This window comes from Eleutherodactylus coqui, chromosome 1 (assembly GCF_035609145.1).
Source record: "Eleutherodactylus coqui strain aEleCoq1 chromosome 1, aEleCoq1.hap1, whole genome shotgun sequence".
Taxonomy (NCBI): domain Eukaryota; kingdom Metazoa; phylum Chordata; class Amphibia; order Anura; family Eleutherodactylidae; genus Eleutherodactylus; species Eleutherodactylus coqui.
The window spans coordinates 298775543-298800416 of record NC_089837.1 but is presented as its reverse complement, the minus strand read 5'-3'; the positions used below and the strand labels follow the sequence as shown (position 1 = coordinate 298800416).

The 24874-nt window shown below is 44.8% G+C and overlaps 1 protein-coding gene across 4 annotated transcripts in view; it reads right to left on the bottom strand.

Annotated features, from left to right (window-relative positions):
* Positions 1–23757, bottom strand: part of DHX40 (DEAH-box helicase 40) — a 70901-nt gene extending 47144 nt beyond the window's left edge. For 2 of the 4 annotated variants that reach the window (XM_066574435.1, XM_066574426.1), the window contains exons 1-3: positions 9296–9897; positions 4749–4894; positions 3135–3254 (exon numbers count right to left, since the gene is read on the bottom strand). In XM_066574435.1, coding sequence (XP_066430532.1) covers positions 3135–3254; positions 4749–4894; positions 9296–9527 — 498 coding nt within the window. In that variant the 5' untranslated portion in view covers positions 9528–9897. Of the gene's footprint in view, positions 1–3134; positions 3255–4748; positions 4895–9295; positions 9898–23680 lie in introns of those variants that run through there. The other 2 variants (XM_066574419.1, XM_066574410.1) reach the window with 2 other exon arrangements.
* Between the last annotated feature and the right edge of the window lie 1117 nt (positions 23758–24874).

Below are 24874 nucleotides of genomic sequence, written 5' to 3'. Positions count from 1 at the left end.
AGATTGGGGTTGTAACATTGGATTGGCACATTGCCAATGTGGTTCCAATATACAAAAAGGGGTCCAAAAGAGAGCCTGGTAACTACAGGCCAGTAAGTCTCACTTGAATAACTGGAAAAATATTTGAGGGGTTTCTGAGAGATGCCATCCTAGAATACCTCAGAGCAACGGATTAACTCCTCACCAGCATGGATTCATGAGGGGGTCAATCATGTCAGACCAATTTGATCAGCTTCTACGATTAAGTAAGTTCTAGGCTGGACCCAGGACAGTCTATTGATCGCGTATATCTAGATTTCTCTAAAGCATATGACACCGTGCCGCATAATAGGTTGCTATATAAAATTATACAGCTCGGACTGGGCGAAAACATGTGTATCTGGGTTAAGAACTAGCTCAGAGATCGAAAGCAGAGGGTGGTAATAAATGGCTCGTTCTCTGATTGCGCCACCGTCGCTAGCGGGGTGCAACAGGGTTCAGTATTAGACCCCATTCTGTTAAATATATTTATCAACGACCTGATAGAGGGGCTGCACAGTAAAATATCAATATTTGCAGATGACACAAAATTATGCAAGATAATTTAATACAACGGAGGACAATATGCAGCTAAAAAAAGAACCTACCGGTAGATAAGCTGGGGGTTTGGGTAGAAAGATGGCAAATGAAGTTCAATGTTGATAAATGTAAGGTTCTGCACATGGGTAAGAGAAACGAATGTCACCAATATACACTAAATGGGGTACTGCTAGGGAAAAGTGATATGGAAAGAGACCTGCAGGTACTAGTGGATTGTGGATTGAACTGCAGCAACCAATGCCAGTCAGCTGCTGCAAAACCAAATAAAGTCTTGGGGTGCGTTAGAAGAAGCATAGGGGCGAGGGCTGAGAACATTATTCTTCCACTATATAAGGCACTTGTCAGGCCCCACATGGAATACTGCGCACAGTTCTGCTCACCGTTGCTCAGGAAAGATGTTACAGTGCTGGAGGGGGTTCAAAGAAGGGCAACTAAATTAATAAACGGAATGAAGGGGCTGGAATACCCAGAGAGGTTAACAAAACTGGGATTACTTACCCTGGAAAAAAGACGGCTAAGGGTCAATCAAATAACTATGTATAAATACATTAGGGGACAATACAAGGATCTGTCCCATGATCTGTTTATACCGAGGACTGAGATGGTAACAAGAAGGCATCCTCTACGTCTAGAAGAAAGCAGGTTTCATCACCAACATAGAAGGGGGTTCTTCACCGTAAGAGCCATGAGACTGTGGAACCCTCTGCTTGAGGACGTGGTGATGGCAAAATCCATAGAGGAGTTTAGGAGGGGACTAGATGTCTTTCTAGAGCGCTATGATTTTACAGGATCTAGACACAAGATGAACAGCAGGTTGTTGATCCGGGTCTTACATTCAGGTAGGAACTACCCTGTTTTCTTAAAATTAAAGTCTACCCTGAAAATTAACCCTACCTTGATTTTTTGGGTAGGCTTGAAATATAAGCCCTACCTGCTGTCTGAAGCTCCGCTGTGCGTCCTGCAGTCCTCGTTCACCTACAGAAGATCACTTCCTGGTTAAAAGATTCAGAATTCCCACCTCCAGGAAGCGATGGCTCTGATTGGCTGAGCAGCGCTCAAGAACCAATCAATGCAGCGCTCGATGAACCAATGTGATGGCTGTAATTGGTTAATCGAGCACTACAATCATTTGCTGAGCAGCCTTTGAAGAACCAATCACAGCCATCGCATTTGGAGGCAGGATTTATAAATTGGCCAATCAATGCTTGGTTCAGCGTGTCGGAGCTCCGGAGAGCAGTGGGAGGGACCTGGATCAAGCCTGCTAGGTATGTATAAGACATTCCCCGAAAAGAAGACCTAGTGCCTCCTATTGGGGCAAAACTTAATATAAGACAGTATTATTTTCGGGGGAACACTGTATCAAAGGTTGATCCAGGGATTATTTTGACTGCCATTACGGAGTCGGGAAGGAATTTTTCCCCCCAAATGGGCTAATTGGCTTCTGCCTTGTTTTTTTTTGCCTTCCTCTGGATCAACAAGGGGGTTGAAACAGGCTGAACTAGATGGACATGGTCTTCATTCAGCCTAATATACTATGGTACTATGTAACATAAGCGAGTTGCAGCTCTACAAGCTGAGCGCAGAACCGCACAGTGGCTGGCTGGCAAATGTTCGCATGGGTGACAATTGCAAAACACTAGCCCGAGAGTAGCAGTTACCCCTCAGCACATGTTCACATGTGGTTGTTTTGCTGAAAAGTTTCTGCAGAGAAAAAATAATATATATATATAAAAACCCATAGCAAATCTGCATCATTTTGTATAGACTGACATGTATTTTGGTGCAGATCTTCAATTAAAGGGGTGAATTCTGCTGCAGATGCATACCAAAATCTATAACATTTTCGCATGAACGAAGTTAGGCGATAGCAAGAACCAGGCTGATACACTTGCACCAATGGATTGATTAGTTTTTTTTTTTCCGATTGAAATGCCAGTTTACATGCTCGCGTGTTACACCCTTCCCGTGGAATAGAATGGCAATTAGATGCCAAATTAGGACCAGCTGTCTTTTCCCTGCACTGTAGCAGGGTAACTCCCCCCCCCTCCATTTTTTGGAGCTGCCGTAGAAGTGTGTGGCAGCTTTCTACCTAACATGGACAAACAGAGCAGGACCTATCTTTTCTCGGATGAAGATTTTACATGAAAAAAGCCACGTTCGTCTGAACTAACCTATTGAAATCAAAGGCATCACTTCATCCCAGTTAGTAGTAACCCTTTCCCTCCACCCACCCCCGTGGCCTCAGTAGAAGAACCCCCTGGGTATCCCAACTTAGCAATAGGAGCCCTTTGGTGCTCTCACTTAGTAATAGTGCCCTTTGTGCCCTAGCATATTTAAGACCATTTGGCCCCGTTCCTATCCTAAAATTCTGGCTTCTGAGCCCGCCTGCAATCTTCTAGAGCAGATCCACATCAGGGATCTGCCCATTAATCAATGTGAGAACTGGGCTTTATTTCTCAACAGTTAAAAAGCTTTAGTGATAGGTTGCATCAAATATTGCTAGTGACAATACGTATAAATATTCTACAGCCAGAAGTATCTCATTTTGCACTTACAGTACTTAAACTCCGCTCATGAGCTTCATCCAAGATAACCGTGCTGAATTTTGTGAGGTCAGGATCAGTCAGTGTGTGTCTCAGAAGACATCCATCGGTCATGTACGCGATTACAGTTTCCTGTAGGAAGACATACATGCATATGTAAATATACCAGACCAAAAAAAAATACAACAATTAACATTTTGTGTATGTGCTGAGGAGGCCCATTCGGGTTTTTTATTTCATTAACTGGGTTTTATTTAAGTGCAGATTTTTTTTTTCAGGGCTACTCATCAGGCTGTAAAAAGTTTTTTAGTAAAAAGCAACACTCACCTGACAAGATCACCTGCTGCTCCTGTCCTGCCAGTGCTCCATTCGCTTCTAGCTGTAGAGTCATGGCTTTCTGATCCACGGATATTAACTGCTGCAGCTAGTCACTAGCCAAAGTGTGCCAGAATCTGGCTGCAGTAGTCCCACGTCCCTGGGACCAGTGATGTCATAGCCAGAAGTGCTCATTGCTATTGCTCAATAATATGTAATATCTTATTCTGTCTGTTGGTAAAGTGCTATGGAATATGCTAAAGCTATATAAATGTTATTTTACAGCCTGGTGGGCAGATCCAAAAAAAAAAAAAAAAGTTTTCTGCCCCCGGATAACCCCTTTAGATCTATTTCTACACCCGTGGGAGTTATCCGTAACTGACGGCCGACATCCATTGGTAACAGCTGAAATCAGAGATAACGGATCCCAGCAGTTTAACCCCTTAAATGGGACAGCAATCTTCCTATCATGCACCCCAGGATGTTCTTAGCATCCTTGGAACTGGTAAGATGCCTTTACATAACCTTGTAGAGGTATTGGACAAGTCTTACAAGACGGCGAGACCTTAACATACAAATGAGACTTTAAAGTGCAACTTAAAAACGTACCAGTGCAAAAGGTGCTGGAAATGTGCTAGGTTAGATTGGCAGCAACTGTGTTGTTCAGTCATCCCATTACCGAATTAAAAATATGTATTTTTGTTGTAAAAATTTATTTACCCCCCCTCCCCCTCCCCCCCATTAAACAAAAACAGGTTTAATTTAAAGCATAACAAAATTTTCAGGTGACTTTTCAGAATAAGCTTTCAAGTGTATACCTGAGAAATAGATGTATATTTGTATTTATGGCCATTATATAATTAGTGTCCTGCATTTTTTGTTGTTGTTTTTCTCTTCTGTAGACTCAATTTGTATTGGTCAATTTCTACCCAGCTCCAAGAGGGCTACAGACTAAATGCTATGAGGTCTCCATACACTGCACACATAGAACAGGATCTCTTCTTTATCTCTATGTAACACACCCTCCTAAGCAGCAGCATGAAGGACTTTATACAGTAGTACTGAGCAGTGTAGCTGTGAATCCAAGACGGAGATAGTGAATCCAGCACTGGTGCGAGATAAAACATTTCCTATGTATGTCTCTCTACAAGTCTATTGCAAATTTGCTCTAACAAGTTAGGATCACTGGAAAGAAATTTCCAACTCTGAAAACCACTTTGAGATTGAAGGTACAACTGTAGACAAATTTCTTTAAGAGAAAATTCAAATACACGACAGATTACAGGAATTTCAAAGACAACGTCTACCTACCTGTGAAGTGCAGTCATCAAAACGCACTTGATAACCCACTGTACTCCCCAATGAACAATCCATCTCTTCTGCAACTCTTTGTGCCACAGAAATTGTTGCTACCCGGCGAGGCTGGGTGACACCAATGATACCATGTTTTCCAAACCCTTAAAATAAAGACATTTAAACCATTAATCCACACATCTCCAACCAGTGGCTTGGGAGCTACATGTGGCTCACCATAAATTTCCTGAGTTATAACATGCATTGGCTACAATACGTTTTTCCTTACTCACAATTTTGCAAATATATCCTGACTTTCAAACAGATGTCACCACATTATCTTTACAATTTTATGATTTTTCGTTCTTAGCGTTTTCTATGATGCAGTTTACGAACATCACTCAAAATTGAACACAGCTTGTAATGTACAAAATGTTGGGGACCACTGCGTTAATCTCTGGTCAAGAGAGTAAGGCCTCATGACCACTGGGAAATACGGGTCTGCGCGGATTCTCCATGCAGAATCCCGCAGCGAGTCCCTCCTTTCCCGCAGATATGAGGCCTGAAAATAGATTTTACTCACCTCTCCGGACGCTGCTGGTTCCCGTCCATTGTGACCGTATCTTCTTTCCTCCTGTCCGGCAGATGAGCTTGCGCGCACGCTCCGTGCCATCTGTTTTTTTTTTGAACTCCTGCTCTCCCGCTGCAGAGCAGAAATTCAGCTGCAGATCCAGACGGCTTCCACAGGCTTCAATAGAAGCCTGCGGGAGCCGTCCGTGCGGGAAACCCTCAGAAAATTGAGCATGCTGCGGGTGTTTTCCCTGTTTTCCCGCAAGTGAGATCTGGCAAGCAGGGAAAAAGGACATCCACAGGTATTTACTTACCTGCGGGTGTCCAATGCATCCCTATGGGTGCTGATTAGAGATGAGCGAACGTACTCGGATAGGCACTACTCGTCCGAGTGATGTGCCTTATCCGAGTACCTCCCCGCTCGTGCTGAAAGGTTCGGGTGCCGGCACGGAGCGGGGAGCTGCAGGGGAGAGCGGGGAGGAACGGAGGGGAGATCTTTCTCTCCTTCTCTCCCGCCCGTTCTGCCCCGCTCCCCGCTGCGACTCACCTGTCAGCAGCGGCAGCTCCCGAACCTTTCAGCACGAGCGGGGAGGTACTCGGATAAGGCACATTACTCGGACGAGTAGTGCCTATCCGAGTACGTTCGCTCATCTCTAGTGCTGATCACGCGGATTTTGCAAATACAATTATCTAGTGGACATGAGGCCTAAGGCTACCTACACCTGGCTGAGCACGATATTACTTTTGGGAGGTTGTGATCCTCTGGCACGGCTTTCAGCCATGTTGGAGGTTCAGCAAGTGGTCCCATTGTTTTCAATAGGAAACCTCGCATCACACTCATGTGCATATGGCACACAATGCGATGCGTTTTCCTGTCCCATTGAAAAAAATGGGCACTGTGTTCCGAGGATCGCGAAAATATAAGAGCACGCTGCGATGTACATGACTCCATTCTACGCACAAATCTCATGTGATTTTCTTGGGCGTGTAAAAGCGGCCTAAAAAATATTCATTATGCAGCAAGTACTGGAATGTGGCTATAGTTGTCACCGCAGTGGGATAAACTTACCTAAACATCCATATGCACAGGGCATATGGCTGGGGTTGTCGTCATAAGCCGAACCCTTTAATTCAAATGGGTTGGTAGTCTAAATGTATTGTGTAAAACCAATGTAAACATTACAATAATCACTGCAATTAGCTTTTTACCTTCTGGTCAAAAAGGTAATAATTTAGTCTAGCCAGAAAAAAAAAAAAGTGTTTTTAGTATAGAAAACTGTGCCAAATAGAGTAGAATTATTCAATATTTGTATTCATTTACAAATTTGCTTTACTTTATTTTTGTATACAGATTTTTTTTCTAACAAAAAAAATAATTTAAATAAAAAGTACTTCCCCTCAATCATTACACCTTAAGGAGGTATTCAAAAAATTATGGCATATGATGTGGACCTGCCATAAATTTCTGATCACTATAGGAAATAAGAAAAGGATCCCTGATAAGGTAAGGCCGCTAGCAGCAGTCACATCTATACAGTACGCATAGGTGGCCGTGCACATGCTCAGCTCTTTCTGTAAGGCCTCCTGCACACGGGCGGAAATTCCACGGCGGAATTTCCCACAGAATTTCCGCCCATACACACCTGCATAGGATTGCATTACAATATGCAATCCTATGCAGACGGACGGATTTGTCTGAGCGAAATCACGCGCAGAAAACAAATCTTGGCATGCTCTATTTGTCACTCCACGGCCGCCAGCTCCGGTCTGCGCATGCACAGGCTGCCTGGCAGTCGGCACACGAAAGATCTGGGGCCACGGGAGCAGGTGAGTGCCGCACTGCTCTCTGCAGGCGCTCGGGTCAGGTCCCGCTGCGAGAATTCTCGCAGCCAGATCCGACCTGACAGTCTACAAGCGGCCTAACTCGCATATACCTGAGCATGGCCACCTCTCCATTCACTCTAAAACTAGAGGTGGCCATTCTGCTGTCTGAAAGGAGTCTGGGAACCCAGTTCCCCCCATTGGGAAGACCTCCAAAATAGGGGTTACTGGTAGGACTCTTCCACCTGTGCATATGGCATAAATATTTGAGTCGGGAATACCAATTTAATTTTCTTTTTTTCTACCCCATCATCAACAAAGGTGTTTAAGGCCTCATGTCCACGGGCATAATTGAATTGCGGAATACACGTGAGTCACCCACACGGATGATCCGCAGTTCAATAGGTCCATAGACTATCATTGGGCATTTGAGGGGATTTAAATACCTGCGAATGTCATTTTTCCCGGTGTGCGGATTGCATGTGGGGAAACAAAAACACGCAGTATGCTCCATCTTTTGCCAATCATGCAAGCACGGTTTCCACTGAAGTCAATGGAAGCCGTCCGGTACGTGGCGCGCCTGCAGCTGACACTGTGGACGCGCCCGTGGATCCCCGGGAAAGCAGGAGATTTTTTTTAAAAAGGCATGGTACATGCGCGCACGGCAGGCTGGCAGGTGTGCCAAGCACATCCACCGTGCAGAAGAAAGAAGATTTGGCTGTGACGGAGGAGACCCATGCCTTGTCCGGACAGGTGAGTAAATGTATTTTTTGCCTCATGTCTGGAGGCATGGCAGGAATCTGCTGCAGGATTCCACACTCAGAATTCATGCATGCCTGTGGACATGAGGCCTGCAGAACTTCTTCCTGTAAACACTGCTCTGTTTTCAAGAATACTTATAAGGACTAAAACAAGATATGCATAAACAAAATTTTTACTTTTTTAAACTAGATATATAACAGTTCTATAAAATACTCAACATCTGTCTGTAGTAGTTAATACAAAAAAAACAAAACAAAAAACAATCACTAGTAAAAGCCTACCTACAAATGGATGGAATAAACAAACAGCTTAAAGGGGTTGTCCCACGAAAGCAAGTGGGGTTAAGCACTTCTGTATGGCCATATTAATGCACTTTGTAATATACATCGTGCATTAAATATGAGCCATACAGAAGTTATACACTTACCCCCTCCGGTGTTGGCGTCCCCGTCTCCATGGCGCCGACCGAAGCCTTCTTCTGCCTGGATTAGACGTGCTTGCGCTGAAGGGGCCGCTCCGGCGTGCTCGCGCCGCACAGGTCTTCTGTCCGGAGCCGGACAGAAGAGGGCAGACTGCGCAAGCGCGTCTAATCCCGGCAGAAGAAGGCTTTGGTCGGCGCCATGGAGACGGGGACGCCAACACTGGAGGGGGTAAGTGTATAACTTCTGTATGGCCAATATTTAATGCACGATGTATATTACAAAGTGCATTAGTATGGCCATACAGAAGTAATTAACCCCACTTGCTGCCGCGGGACAACCCCTTTAAAGGAGTTGTTTGGTTGTAAACTATTAATGGCCTATTCTTAAAGCTGGCCATCAATAGTAAATTAACTGGAGTCTGTCTCATGGGACCCCCACCAGTCAATTTATACAGGAAGCGTACAGCTCTGTTCCTACTGCAGTGGTGAAGCTTGGTACTACGAGAAAAGTTTTCATTGAAATGAATAGGAACTTTGCCTGTAACACCAAGCCTGGCCACAACAGTAGGAATTGAGTTGCTTGCTTCCTGCAGAAATCGGCTCAAGGCTTGACAAAAAGTGGATCAATGAGAGACCCACACAGTGGACACCCGCCAATCTACTACTGATGGCCTAGTCTAAGAATAGGCTATCAACAGTTTACAACCAGACAACCCCTTTAAAGAGGCACCATCACCAAAACTTTGCTATTTACATTTTAAAATTCACTAGTTCCCCCAATAAATCTTTAATCTAATTGAAATCCATTAAAGAAAAAAAATTAAAGGCCACCAGCATCTTAAGTTGGCAAAGATGTGAAATGGCATGTAGCTTTTTTTTGTGAATAGGTCCCAAAAAGATTTTTTCAGGGGAGGTTAGTGAGTTTTAAAATCAAGACAGTAGCTAGGTTTGATTGTATGGTCCCTTTAAGAGGATCTTGTCATGAACCTACCTGCTTTGTAGAGGTACTGCGGGAGCTGGGTGGTCTTCCCACTACCAGTGTCTCCAGTCACAATAAAAAAAGGATTCTCTCTTGCAGCCCGAAGAAGCTTATCTTTGCATTTGTGAATAGGAAGAGTCGGTAGGAAATACTGCCCACCAGCCTCTGTTTTATAAGCTCTGGATTTAGACTCCATTACACTTGGTTGAAAATGTTCTGGAACACAAAAAAAACGAATTAACATTTCATCAGCTGAACTGTACAGAACACCCCCACATTATGTACATGATCCAGTAAAGCACCCGCTGGGCATTACAATAACCTGTAACCATCTATAGCAGGTAATCCTTTCATCTGACCCGGCCCGAATGCAACAGGACCGCAGGAATACTGCGCTCCGCACACGAGAAACAAGCCTTCCCCCCCAGGAAGCAGATTAGAGAAAACGTACAAAGTAAAACATATCAGCGATATCTGCTGGGAGGGCCGACCTTTTTATTAACCTCTTAAGGACGCAACTATTTTATTGGGATTTTAATCTCCACTTTGCAATAGCCATGACTGTTATTTTTCCTCTGACAGCCATATGAGGGCTTATTGATTGTGTGGCGAGCTATAGATCTAATTGGTATCATGTATTATATAGCTTATTCATTTTTGGGGGGAGACTAAGTGAAAGAACAAATCAATTCTGCCATTTTTTTTTAGGGGGGGGCGTAACTGCATCTAATATGTATAAATGACATGCTAACTTTTTTCTGCGGGTCGGTACAATTATAACAATAGCAACACTATTTTTTAGGGTTTCTCCGCAATAAAACTGATCTGGATTATGATTTCTCCAGCAGGCTTTGGGGTATTTTGTCGCTTTCCGAATTGAGTGTCGTGTGCACACATCGACCAGAATCAGACACAAATGCTGGTCTAAAACCGGGAGAGAGTCTCTACCATGTGTAGAGGCTCAGGCTTTTTATTATAACACATGACAACCGCCCTTCAATGGGCGTGCAACAGATTACATCAGTAACATATAAGATTCTCATTTGTCGGATCATACAGAATCCCCCACCTCTCTGCCCACCCCCTCCAAGTGTTGAGGTGGTATGGACTTCGTCCTCTAGCTGAAGTGTAGTGATGACTCATTGTTTACCTAGCTTCAGGATGAGGAGTGGAAGGGGGCTAGACAAACACTCAGTATTAAACACAGGATATAAGGATATACACGACACTATGGCCCTTAACTCTTAGAAGCTGGTTGTGCAACTTGTGTAACTTCTATGTACTTAACTAACATTAGATCAGACATCCATTGTCTAGCAAATACTATGATTAGATTGTGTGTGTGTCCTTTAAACTCCTGAGCTAAAAGTCATTACAATAGCAAAATACATTTGGGTTATATTAAACGATAGACATTTTATAAATAATCATCATGTCTATCACAATCCCCCCTTAAAATGTCTATCCTCTAATTTTCTATCTAATTTTCACAGATTTCTGCGCATGAGCCTATAACTGGAGCGCGTTGAAGGTTCGTTTTAGGGTCTTCAAGGGGGTGTAGGACTTGTCCACTCCTTCTGGGGATGCATCCAGCAAACTCATGGTGGGAGCGGCTTTTCCAGCATCAGTTTCACAGGTCTCTCTGACACAGGGGATAACACAGCAGACTAGAACAGAAAAGATAATCAGTTCACATACAACAGCGACGCCCGTCTGTGCCAGGATCCTTTACCACCCGCTCATCCATGGCGAGGGCTGGTCCCAAAAGTTAGCTCTTTTTAGTTAGTGCGGTCAGCTTCTTAATAGCAACTGCGTCTTTACCCGCGGGTCACGTGTCGTCTAGGATGTAGGTACAACAAGTCTCCCCTATCACCTTACAGACACTCCCCTTTTTAGCTAAAGTCATATCTAAGGTCACTCTATTTAAAAAAAAGTCATAGTCGAGGTAGGTCCTATTGGTCGACTAGTCCCTATAAGGCGTCTCTAGTATAATTTATAAACCACTGCTAATTATAATAAACATAATTAATCCAGTCAACGTTTATTTACCATAATGATCAGGAAAATGGACTCGAATCTAGTTTTAACTTGGTCTCTAATTTTTAAAACTTGTCAGGTACCCCCCTTGGCTATCCTATGACGTCAATGTACACGTGTAGATCAAAACTACCACCAGGGGTCTCTCTTCTCGCTCTAGCATAATGTTACAATACTAGTAGCGTGCACAGGTACGCACGGTGTGGGACTCCCTAATCTTCACCCACACCAATGTCCCTCCTGGAGATAGTCCTAATGGTGAACACGTCCAAGTCGCCTCACCCTTGCGTCAGGGTTTTCCCACTGCCCATAAGTCCCTACTCCTAGGAGGGGGGGGATCCCTACCTCACCTCAGAGGGAGGCCATGGATTCCCTGGGCTCATTTCCGGGCATCCATACCCTCTATCTGTACAAGTTAACACCCCACAGGGTGTGCCCTCGCCGGAACCTAAGGTCTTCTGCACTATCCCTAGGCAAATGGGAATTCCACTGACAATCCATCTTAGGAGATCGGGGCAGGCGCAGTACTAGTACATTTCTCCTTTTCTTTGGTAGCGTACGTGGTTGGCATTATCAGAACTGGCTCTTCATCTTTTTCAAACAAGGGAAACGTTAGTGTCTGACAGGATGTGGAGGAGCATAAGGGCTTTACTAAGGCACACTCCCCTGTCCAATTACCCTCCAGGCGGGTCCTCTACCTCATGTCTCCACAAAGCCAGTAAACGTCTCCTAAGGACTGGACCTGATTCTGCATCTATTCCCCTCCTATCATACTGTAGGAGGAGCAATACCCGTTGGCGAGTTCCCCAAAAATCTCCCTCCACCCTGCCTATTTGCCTGGCAGGTGTAGTTTCCAGGGTAGTCAGTAATACTCTCTCCGGTGCAAAACACTTAAATAGTTATAGAGTATTCCTTCTTCCATTTCTCACGGACAGTGTAATTAGCGGAAATGTTCGTGAAGAGACTAATAAACCACTCTTCAGCATCTACAGGGAGATTTAGGGGGACCATCCCCGAGTGTGGTCGGGCACTACCGCACACGCAACAGTTAGACTTGTTGCTCCTGTTAGCATTGTACCTCATCAACTCCAACCAGAGATTCTGGTCAGAGTAGCCAGTCGCTACTGTCAAGGTGTCCTCAAAAGGTAGGGTCAGCTATGATCATCATGTTCGTCAAGGTCTTTATCTTACGGCGGAGGGGGTTAATTATGGGCACGGGACTAAGTGAAGGCTTCCATTCGGCTGCATCTACCATATCCCTTATTTTAAACTTCCCTAAGGGATCTGTCCTCCCATACCGGTATGTCCCCAGACTATAAGTCTCCCCGTCCCCCGGGCTTGGATCTTCCATGGTTAGTGTAACAACCGCATTAAAACCAAGCAGCATACTAAGTTCAGCCTTCCAATACCTGCTGTCCTTATTACTCTCAAGGAGGGTTATACGACTAATTAGGGATTTCCCGCTCTTATTTTTCTTATTTAAGGCACTTCGCGATTTATAGGACTAGTCTGTTCCTGCGTTCCATCCCACTAATCCCCAATAACGGCAGTCTTCTCCCCAGACGTTATCAGTGGCGCGAACATATTGTATTCCCCGGGTATATAAGTCATATAACCAGCTGGACTGAGCTAAATCTGGCCTGCGGTGGGATCTTGCGCCTAGACACGGGACCACAGTACAATAGTCGAAGGAATATGCAGCTACTTGAGCATTGGACGAGTTATACCAGAAGGTAACCATACCCCCATATTCTTCCGACTAAGGATTCCAGTTGCCACCCTCCTCTCTCACTAGCCTTAACCAGAGTAATGTCTTTGGCACAACTAAGACTGGTCTCCCGGATCTGAAGCTTTCTTACAGTATGAAGCATGGATCCATGTAAGTCTTTCAGCTAGTTTCACAGCTGTGGCAGTAGTCAGAAGCACCTGGTAGGGGCCATCAAATCGGGGCTCAAGAGGGTGCTTCCTGAGGAACTTCTTGATGCACACCCAATCCCCAGGCTGCAAGATATGTGTCCCAGTGTCTGCCTCTGAGTCTGGAAGAGAACACCTGTGCATAGGCTTTGGTTAGTTCCTTAACAACGGAAATCACATACTCAGTCAACACATCAGATTGTAATTGTAACCACTGAGGATAGTAACGACCTAGCCTTGGGGCTAGCCCAAACAATCTCGTAGGGAGACAATGTATAATCCCCCCTGGGTTCATATCTAACACTGTATAAGGCTATTGGATGACAGTCTTTCCAAAGTGGCGTCATTTTTAAGTATCTTACTTTTTAGCGTGCCACTACGTCTCTCCACCTTTCCACTACACTAAAGGTGGTACAATATGTAAAAGGCCTGGGATACACCCAGAGCAGACATGACATGTTACATTCACCTGCGAAGTTTATACCTCTGTCTGACTCTGAATCACTTCTGGTACCCCATATTCACAGTTTACCTCATTCATGAGCTTCTTTGCGGTTACCTACTTGTTTACCTTGGTAACAGGGTCGGCCTCCAACCTGCAAAGACATCAACAACAACAAGCACGTAGTCATACTTCCCAACAAGTGGGAGCTGAACGTAGTCAATTTGCAATCCCTGAAGTGGGTAGAGTGGTCCCGGCAAGTGTGATGTGGCAAATTTACTTCTGCCCTGTCTTACCCATGGCATAGATCATGCTAAACCGGACAAATGATGCAGCAGCTACAGAGAACCTAGAAGTCGCCCAACCTCTTTCAAGCGTCGTCGTCATTACTGCTTTACTAGGTGGGTCTTTGCGTCCATCAGCTGGGCCATCATGGGATACAGGAACTGTGGTGGGCAAGTGCTGTTGACTGTTCACCACACGCTGTCCTGTTTCTGCTGCTCCCATATTAGTCCATTTATTCTTTCCTTCCTTGCTGGCTGGTAACTGTAAAAGTCTTTAGCATATCAAAGTCCAAATTTTTGTCAATGTCCAAAGTTTTTTTTTTACCACTGACTCATGCTGTCAGTATCTTTCTTCTTTCTTCCACGGCTTGAGGGCCGCTGCCTTTGCTGCGCTGTCAGCGAGGGTGTCGTCTCTCGCCTCTCCAGTGTAGGAATCGGTGCGAACTCTCAACTTTGTCAGGTAGAAGCAGGGCCTCCATGCAACTCTGTACCGCTGCACCATTCTCAATTGGTTGTCCTGCTAAGGTAAAAAACTGTCTGGCCTTCCATATTGGGCCGTAATCATGAGCTATGCCAAATGCATACCAGGAGTCAGTGTAAAGGATTGCCGGTCTTACCACTCGCCACTCTACACGCCTCAGTGAGGGCCTTCCATTCCGCTTATTGTACTGTGACATGCGGAGGCAGAGCTTCTGCTTCTAGGACATCTTGTTGTGTGACCACTGCATATCCGATGTGGAGTCATCAATCCTCACCCTGGTACCATCTGCAAAAAGCTCAACATATGCATTATCAACAGGGGTTCTGGTAACTGTTTGCATATCTGCAGTTTCTTACTGAATTAGTACTAAATAATCGTGCTGATGTTCTATTTCACATGGCTCGGAATCTTGTAGCACAAAATCATTTATTTATTTTTCAAACCCAATAGCTGATCTACAACACCTAGATCATCTATGACCCAGATCACCTATGCCTCCCCCCTTTTGAACCGCAATACTCAATGGAAAAAGAGTCATTGCGTTCAAACTAGTAAACCAAGAGGCACAAAAACAAGCACTTTGTAGGTCAAGGTGACATTGTATGCAGCGAAGTCTGAGCGAAAATCTCCTTAAAAAAAAATTTTTTTTTTTATTTCAGGTCGCAGTTAGCATTTTTTAACACAAGGGGGCGCAACACAAGTAAAATTTTACGTCACCCAGTGTAATAGTATTTCAGGGTATGGCCAGCGTTTAGCTTTTACTCTCCTGTCGGAATATAATTATAGCTTCAGTGTAGACTGACACTAGAATATACAAAAGACTTAAAGAAAAACTAAAGAATACGGATGACTTAACATCCTACTCTGGGCAATTCAATCCCTCTTTCTTCACATAAAAAGTTAAATTACTTCACCAAATTGCATGAAAAAGTTTGCTGGGTGACTATAGGGAAATTATTCCATCTGTAGGAGCCTTCCATAACATCATCTGTCTGAGTATCCATTGGAGAAGCGGGCAGTGGAAAACAGAGCCCCTGGGAACATGAGAGAGCGTCCCCTGTCATGTATTCCCGGCCTCTGCCCCCCATGCATCAACTCCAATCTTCCATGCACTATAAACCAGCTTAGTCATCTACTATGTCCCAAGCTGCATCTCCACAAAGGTTTGTTTCCCTGAACTTATCACACATCCAAAGTGGCCACATCTTGGAGTGTAACAAAGTCTGGTCAAACAAAACCTTACTTCAGACAATCATGATGTTAGCACTGGATACAGTGGCATTGGGAAATATAGGCCTCCCAAATGCAGCAAAATGGCCGCCAGAGGCAGAAAGGGGGCGGGGCTACAAATCTCCCAGGTGAGGCAAAATGGCCGCTGGAGGACCGGGCGGGGCCAGGGGCAGCAGCACTTCCAGGTGAGGCAAGATGGCTGCTGGAGGAGGAAGGGGCGGGGCCAGGTCCTGTCCCGGATGGGGAGGGACCGGAAGTAACATCACACACCCTGAAAGTGAGCACATGGGGGGAAGTAACTTCAGGGTGGGGGCAGGCCTCACTACATTTACTGCAGAGTCACACTATGTTGGATTGTAAACATTGCAAGCACGGCCGCCATTACAGGGAGGGGCCGCAGTCAACACAAAGACATTACATTGTTCATAAGCAATACACATACCCCCCTACATGCTTTCTCCTCTTCAATCTCTTAACTACATTATACCTCCTCCTAGCAATCTAAAAACACCTTTCTTTCTGCTAGGCTTCCTGCTCATCTTCTGAAAACTTTCTACAACCTATCTTATCTGTCCATGACCTAACATTTCTTTCTGCAACTTTTCCTGGTCCTTCTCTTTGTATAACATTTCTACATGTTCAGTAAACTCTGCTGCCTTCAGCAACCAGATGACAAGCTCTATGACCTTTGTCCTTGCTCACTTTGCTCAACTCTATGCTACCTGCTTATTCTATTCAAAGTTTCTGCACACAGTACTGTTTCTCTTGTAAAATCTGCTTTCTTCAAATCCTTTCCATATAACCTCTTTCCCACTCAGAATTATAATGCACATTAATTCTACAAAACACAGGGAACGACAAAGTAAACAGAAAGGGTTAATTGGAAAAAGCTTTCAGCTCACTCTTATCAGCAGCCCTCCCCCCAACAATAAACACTGCACATTCTTTCTATAATACCAGACAGACGGGATTACTGGAGAATACCCACAACGGCTCAAGGTATATATATATCTCATCCACCTTTATATCAACCCAAGGTATATATCTCATCTACCTTTATATCAACCCAAGGTCTACTAGCAATCCCGAAGAGCACTTCCTGTACACGTCCTAGACAGGACATTTAGCTATACACAGAGACTGACGATTATTTTCAATGACCAAAACCTCAATAATATTCTGGAGAAATCAGCCGTCACAAAGCACGGCTATACTTCACAGTATATACCTTTCCACATATGAGAACATAACACGCTCAATCATAAAGTTAAGTATACGTATCATAAATCTTCCTAACCTCACACTAGTTTTACCTAGGAGCACGTGTCACTGGCGTGTTCCCTCAGACTTAAACAGCCGAGTCCGCCCTCCCGACACATTAACCCTCACAGAATTTATCTCTTGGTCTTGTATACACAGTTTTTAACCGTCTCAGACATAACAGACACAGCATACAAAATACCCCTTAAGCAGGTTAAAACGGTGGTCTTTTCCGAGTAAGAAAGAACTATATTACCTGCCTTTCATTGATTTATCACTCTGGATCAGGAACAGGCAGAAAAGCAGTCAGAACCCAGATCACATCGGTAGATTTACATAAAGCAATCTTACCGTGTTCTGTAGATTTTCGGGCCCCTGAGTTCTGCGTGCCATCCGCCGATCTCTGTATTTTTCCAGAATGAAAGAAATCAAAATCTCTTAACTCGGTCCACCCAGAGACGCCACTGATCTGGATTATGATTTCTCCAGCAGGCTTTGGGGTATTTTGTCGCTTTCCGAATTGAGTGTCGTGTGCACACATCGACCAGAATCAGACACAAATGCTGGTCTAAAACCGGGAGAGAGTCTCTACCATGTGTAGAGGCTCAGGCTTTTTATTATAACACATGACAACCGCCCTTCAATGGGCGTGCAACAGATTACATCAGTAACATATAAGATTCTCATTTGTCGGATCATACAGAATCCCCCACCTCTCTGCCCACCCCCTCCAAGTGTTGAGGTGGTATGGACTTCGTCCTCTAGCTGAAGTCATCTCCGTGTAGTGATGACTCATTGTTTACCTAGCTTCAGGATGAGGAGTGGAAGGGGGCTAGACAAACACTCAGTATTAAACACAGGATATAAGGATATACACGACACTATGGCCCTTAACTCTTAGAAGCTGGTTGTGCAACTTGTGTAACTTCTATGTACTTAACTAACATTAGATCAGACATCCATTGTCTAGCAAATACTATGATTAGATTGTGTGTGTGTCCTTTAAACTCCTGAGCTAAAAGTCATTACAATAGCAAAATACATTTGGGTTATATTAAACGATAGACATTTTATAAATAATCATCATGTCTATCACAAAAACACTCTTTGGAAAATAACATACGGCAATGCCAAAAACACATTTTTATTTTTCTATGGACAGGGCTAAGTGAGGGCTTGTGTTTTGCACGACAAACAGGAATTTTTATGGGTATTCTGCGGGGACATACCACTTTTATTGAACATTTTTGGGAGGCGAAGTGAACCCAAAAAAAATTTTGATTTTTTTTTTAATAGCATTTGCAATGCAAGATTAAAAGGGTCTTCAAACTATTCTACAACTTGTTACGGATGCAGCAATGCCACACATTTTATATCTATATGTATTAGTGGCAATCTAGTAGCACAGATGGCCTGCAGAGGGCAGAGCAGAGCAGAGCAGTCATTCTGCTAGTCATTTAAAGAACACTTGTGTGGTTTGGCAGGGAGTAAATAGAGCCTCCAGCCCTGCTACACTCAGTCTATGAGAGGTCCCTGGGAGGTCAATGGGAGACTGTAGCTCCAGGGAGAAGAGCCAAATAGTGGCTGAAAGTCAGGGTCCTGACGGGGGATGACACCTTGCTTGGGTATGATGGACTTTGGGTGTAAGGCACTCGGCCAGGTTAGCTAGTGCATCAGTGTTCTTGAGTGGCCAGGGAATGGCATATATGTGTGTACTGTGACTATTTACAAGAGTACGAAGGTTCTGTTATGAAAAGAAATGGACTTTCTGGCCTGGATGTGGGTTACTACTAATCTAGGTGGAGGACAGATTGTGTCCGCAAAAGCTTAATAACCCCATGTTGCATGTGTGCAATATTATATAATTTATTTTCCCTTTAAAAAAAAAAAAACCCACATCCAAGCTGCCCGTGTGAATGCATCCTAAGTAGATTTGCTCCCACTTTTTGACTTGCATGGGCCATGAGTGACATCAATGACTGACAGCTGGTAGATGCAGTGCTGAAGCTGCATGGAAGCTCCCCTAGACACTGCTATAGGGGGAGCCTCTTTCTCTAGATGGACCTGTAGTTGACAGTTCTTGTCCTGCTCATAGGACAGTGCAGGCCGAGCACCAAGAGGTTACAATGGATGCCGAGGCGTGATGTGTGCAGACGGAGTAGTGGTGCAAGCTTTACACACTAACCACACTTTGCTGAAAATTTGCACCATTTGGTGCAAATCCACAGGAGATTTCACTCTTTCTATTGAAGGAGCAAAATCTGCTGTGGAAGTACAACAAATCCGCAGATTATGAAGTGGATTTGCTGTTGCTTAAAACCGTCACATGAGGCTGATTCACACGGGCTACAAAATCTTGCAATTTTGTAGCAATGCGACCAATGTGTTCCTTCACATTAGCGATGTTTTGTCTGATGCTATGTTGCTAGGAAAAAAAACAAAAACAAAAAACATGTTCTACACAGCCGCGATTTGCGAGGTTATGTAGCCCATGTTACCCTATGGAGCCTCCTTGTTTATTGCATCGCACAAACTTTTTATGTGATGCGATTTTAACATTAGAAAGTCCTATTAACTTTCTCGCCATTAATAAAAGTTGCAGGTAGCAGCGACGCAAGAAAAAGCATCACTGACACTACAAAATTGCGCGTCCATAGCTGCGTTATCGCAGAGATTTTGTAGCGCCGATATCGCTGTCGCCTGTGTGAAAGAGGCCTGAATGCACCCTAATGGATTTGTCTAAAATAGTCCTGCGGAGTGAATTCTGCTTATTTAATAGATTCTGTGATGCCCGGCGTGCGGATGTGTAAGTGCACAGCACCCAAGCAGCGCTGTTCAGCCAGCACTACAGAAAACCTTATTGTGCATTACCATCTGAGAAACCTGCCATCGTATACCCGGCACCTGGCAGCTATCAGGTTGCCAACCCCTGTACGAGTAGAACGGCTCCCACACACTTGCATTTGTTTATTGCAGTGTTAACGCTACGTTTTTTTAAGGCGATTGTTAATTGGACTTTCTAATGTTAAAAACGCATCACAAGTTGGTGCTTTGTGATTTTTGTGCAATGCGTTTTTAACATTAGAAAGTCTTCTGCAAAATGAAAGTCATGTATTTGGGTGGGCATCAGCATATTGTACTGTACCTTTTGCCTGCGCAAGTTTAGCACAATTGCGTGCGCAAAAATACAAATCTATGCCCAGCTATTGAAATGGGCAAATCCTTTAATGAATGAAAATCGAGCATGCTGTGGTTCATTCTGCACCACACAACTCTGCATGCAAAATACACACTTGTGAATGAGCCCATTCTGCGTATTTCACGTGCAGGAGCTTCATGCACTAATATGTCTGTGTGAAGCCGACCTCGGTGATAAGAAAACTGATGTGAACACTTTAGCAGCAGTTACTATGAACTGTAAGATGATGGTTAGAATCTGTAGAAGGGGAATTCTGCCGTGACTAAAAAGGTGCTTTTTGACGGAACAAGTATCACTCAAATGAGCGAAAGTGAAAGATAATCATTCAGTCTAAACATGAGTGAAAGGGAACGCCTAAGGGCTAATGCCCATGGATGGATTTCTGCCGCGTGAAATACGGCAGAAATCCGCGGCACTATCCCGCAGCTATTAGGCTCTATTGAACCTAATAGCTCAATGTTCATGCTGCGCAAATCTACTGCGGAATTCCGCAGCGTGATAGAAACAGCGGCATGTTCTAATTGCCGGGGGGGGGGTTGCCATGACGGACTCTGCTGCAATATTCTACTGGCAGAGTCTGCCACGGTCATGAGGTCTAAAGACAGGACAACCCTGTATATGACCCCATGCAGAATCTCATGTGATTGTTCTTGGCTGTGTGAAAGCGGCCTCAAACACCAATCATTCAGTCACTCTAATTCGCTTATACAGAGAAAGTGAAAGATCGAATGATTCTGGATGATCTGCCTGTCTAAACAAGCTGCATGAGAAGAGATCTAGTGGTGACATCATGCGCTCATTTGGTTGTGCAAACAAGAGTCAGTTCGCCCAAAAAGGACCCCAAGGCCCAATGTCTATGGGCGGATTTGATTTGCAGACTCTGCGCGGAAGATCTGCAACTCAAAGTGCCCACGGGGAAGCACTGGCATCCGCAGCCGAATTTAAGCATGCAGATTTGATTTGCGGATCGTTTGGTGCGGGAAAACAAATTGCAGCATGCTCCATTTCAATAGAAGTCAATGGATGCGGACGATCCGCAGTGCTTTCGCAAATACAATTGCAGATGCACTGCGGATTTGAAGATTAAAATCATTTAGGTGGGTGAAGAAAAGGCTAGGAGGCGGGTTGCAGATTTTTTTCCGCAATACATCTGTGAACATCCGCACGGAAAAACCATTACATCCGCGATCTCCCATATATGGTTTCTGCAGGTCTCACTGTGGAAATCTGATCTACCTGTGGACATGGGGACATCTCACACGGACAGATTCCAATTGCAGAAAAGGCAATTGCCGTTCACGTGGAGGATCCACAACGAAACACAGGCATTGAAAGGCATAAACTATCGATTTTTCATTCATACTGGCAGATATGAATTGCGTATTCTGCAAGCAGAAGAAAAATTGCAGCATGCTCTAGTTTGACCCAGACAGCCCACATTGAAGTCACTGCAGGCAGTCCAACCCACAGCCCATCCGCAATTAACATGGTGTATTGGCGCTGGGTACCCGCTTATCGATGGCATGGGAAATATAAACAAACAATGGAAGAAAAAACTAAAAGTACTGTGCATGACCGCAGACGAGCCACCGCGGTCACATACAATCCAGTGGAAGGAGGTACACAGAGTCCTGCTATGTGAGCTTGGCCTAATACAAGTAGTACATCAGCTCAGATATTAGATAGGCTCATTGCGGAGACCTGGCAGTGCTCCCCCTTATCCCCTGTGGCGGAATATCGCTAGTGATATTCGGTCACAGCTGTGGACAGGCAGCCTACCAGAAGTGCCTCAAAAATCAGTCACCCCTTTCTTTTCATGGATATTGGAAAAAGTTCTCTACTTTTAAGGACCGACCAGAAATTTGCAGACAGTTGGAAATCCGGTCTCTGATAAAAGACGACATGCAAAAACATTGTCACAATCCTGACCATGTAATGAAAGAAATTATTTCTTAGGCCGGCTGCACACGGCCGTGACAGGCTCCGCCGCGGAATATTCCCCGGCGAAGCCCGTCACGGCGCCCCCCAGGGACCCCATACTTACCAGCGGATCCGGCGTCCTGGGTCCTGCATGGCACTTCGGCGTGACACGCCGGCCACGTCACAAGACACGCCCACAGCGTCACATGACACGGCCGGCCGTGTCATATGATAGGCCGACCGCGTCATATGACGCAGCGGCGGAGGGCGGAGAGGCGATTTCACGCTATCTTCCGCTGTGCCACAGCGGAAGATAGCGTGAGCGGACGGCTTCCATTGACTGCAATGGAAGCCAGCCGCGCATACACCCGCGGCAAATAGAGCATGCCGCGGGTGAGGACGGGAGATTTCACGGTGCGGAATTTCGCAATGGAATTCCGCACCGTGAGCATTGAGCTATTAGGTTCAATAGAACCTAATAGCTGCGGGCAACGCGGCGGATTTTCGCTGCGTATTACGCGGCGGAAATCCGTCCGTAGGAAGGAGGCCTTAGGGCGCCTTCACACTGGTGAGAAAATTACACGAGGCGCGAGAAAATGCTGTTATGAAACCAATGATTTTCAATGGTTTGGTTTTATTCCCATTTGTGATGTGGAGTTTAAAAAAAAATTGCAGGTTGTCCGATCTTTTAGCGTTTTTTTTTTTTTTTTAAGTCGCCCAGGTTTCCCTATAGAACCTGCTTTTTATCGCATTAGAAATTCCTACCGTCTTGTGAGAACACGCGCAAGAAAGCGGCAGCGAAGTAAAAGCATTGCTGACGCTCAGACATCTCATGAGCAATATTGCGATAGTGCTACAGTTTCCTCGCAGCAATATTGCGATCGCCAGTGTGAGGGAGTCCATAGGGGGCGCTCTCAGAATGTTCTTCTCTACACTGTGGGATCACATCTGGGGGTTATATCGCAGGCGCAGAAAACCGTATTGTGACAGAGCCCCGGAATGGTAGTATTCACGGCCACCACTCTGTTTTTAACCCGTTGTGCGATGCCAGTCACTGCTGCAGAAACCACTGATAGAACGCCAAACGGACACAAACGGAAGCGTTCACTTGTGTTGGGAAACCACTTTGGTGTCCGTTTTATTATGCGGTGTGAATGCGCTCTTATTCTGTACGCCACGTAAAACGGACACACAAACGGAGTCCGTCTCACTAATGACCTGCCCGTTTCTATTGGGAAGTTCCGTCACAGCGCTGTTCTTGGGGCCCACAGCCGTAATCTCACAGCGCGGCGACAAACGTGTGAACGCTCCCTTACTGTCATCAGGCCCAGAGCCCCTACAGATGGGGGGCAGAGCACAAGCACAGTGAGGGCAGCACCCTGAGGTGTTCCCTGCAGAACCATGAAGGCTTCACAAGCTCTACTGCATGTCTCAGCACAGTCAGCTATATTAGTCCTACCAGCACTACTCATGACTGGAGGGCGCCATCTTGCCTGCCAGGAGCTTCCATCATCATGCTGGACGGTCACTGTGTCTACAATGAAACAGCATCATAAAGAGCTGTAGATGCCGCCACTACGGAGGAGGCTGCATTATAGGAACTAACACAATCTTGGAACAGTTTTCTTACCTTTCAAGGCGCCAAGCGGCTCGAGATTTTTTTTTTGTCCCTTACAGCGACCCGTCGTGAGGTCCAGTATAAACACTTCCTAGTGTGCAGGACAATAAGTAGACAGCGCCACCTAGCGGTGCTTAAATGGTTCTGCATGTGAGCCAACTAGTTAGTGAAAGCAGCGCTATAGATGTGCATTATAGTCGCCCGAGGGGGCTTTTTGGACTATCTTGGTATTGGTCTGTGTTCACATACTTGACTTTGCCACTGATAAGTTTTGTTTTTAAAGCCCCCTACACACTCTTGTTCTGGGTTTTAAAAATGGTTAAACTATTAAAATAGTATTTTTTTAGTATTTTAGGTATTTGTGTGATATTTTGTACATGTGTTTCTGGCATTTTTCAAGCCTGTCGGGAAAATGGCAGCAAGTAAGAGCATAGGTAGAGAATGCTGCTATTTTCGAAAATAAAGAGAAACTTTACACAGACTGTTTAGTATTTTGCTATAGACCTCATTAACGTACTATCTTGCGCCAGCGCTTTTTTTTTTAAACTAAAGCGTTCTTTTATCGGTTATTAACGGGTCACTTTTTTCTTTTTTCAAAACAGAAAATATAACCAGATGGGAAGCTTCAGTTTGCATCAATTTACATCCATTTTGACCAGTTTTTAAACTGATCCATTCTTTCCCATTGAAATGTAGCCCTGTTTTCCAACCGCATGTGCGCAGCTGTAATGGATCTAGTAAACAAAACAGTACCCCATAGAGTACAATGTATGGGAACCCTAAGGGGTCCATTCTATTGTTTTGTTTTTCCTGCAAGTCATTCCTGCAAACTGAAATAAAATAAATCCCTAAAATCAATGGGAATTTTATTGGATCACTTTTTCCATTTTTCTGTTCTTCGGTTTATAGTTATATAAAAAGGTTAATATGTGCTATTTTTGTGCACAGGAAAATTGAGCATGCTGCGTTTGTTGGGGTTTTTTGCGCAGGTGAATGAAGCCATTGAACACATTAGCCGCTTTCACATGGCTGAGAGAGTCGCACCAGATTTGTGCGTTGCAAGATGCCTGAATATGTACCCAATTCTTTTGAATAGGGTCAGGCACAAGTGATTTTTTTTCCCTGCATGGCACCATGGCGCGATGCAGGAAACCAGTCGCTGCATGTTCTATCTTCTTGTGGGCTCGTGCATTGCAGCGCTCATGG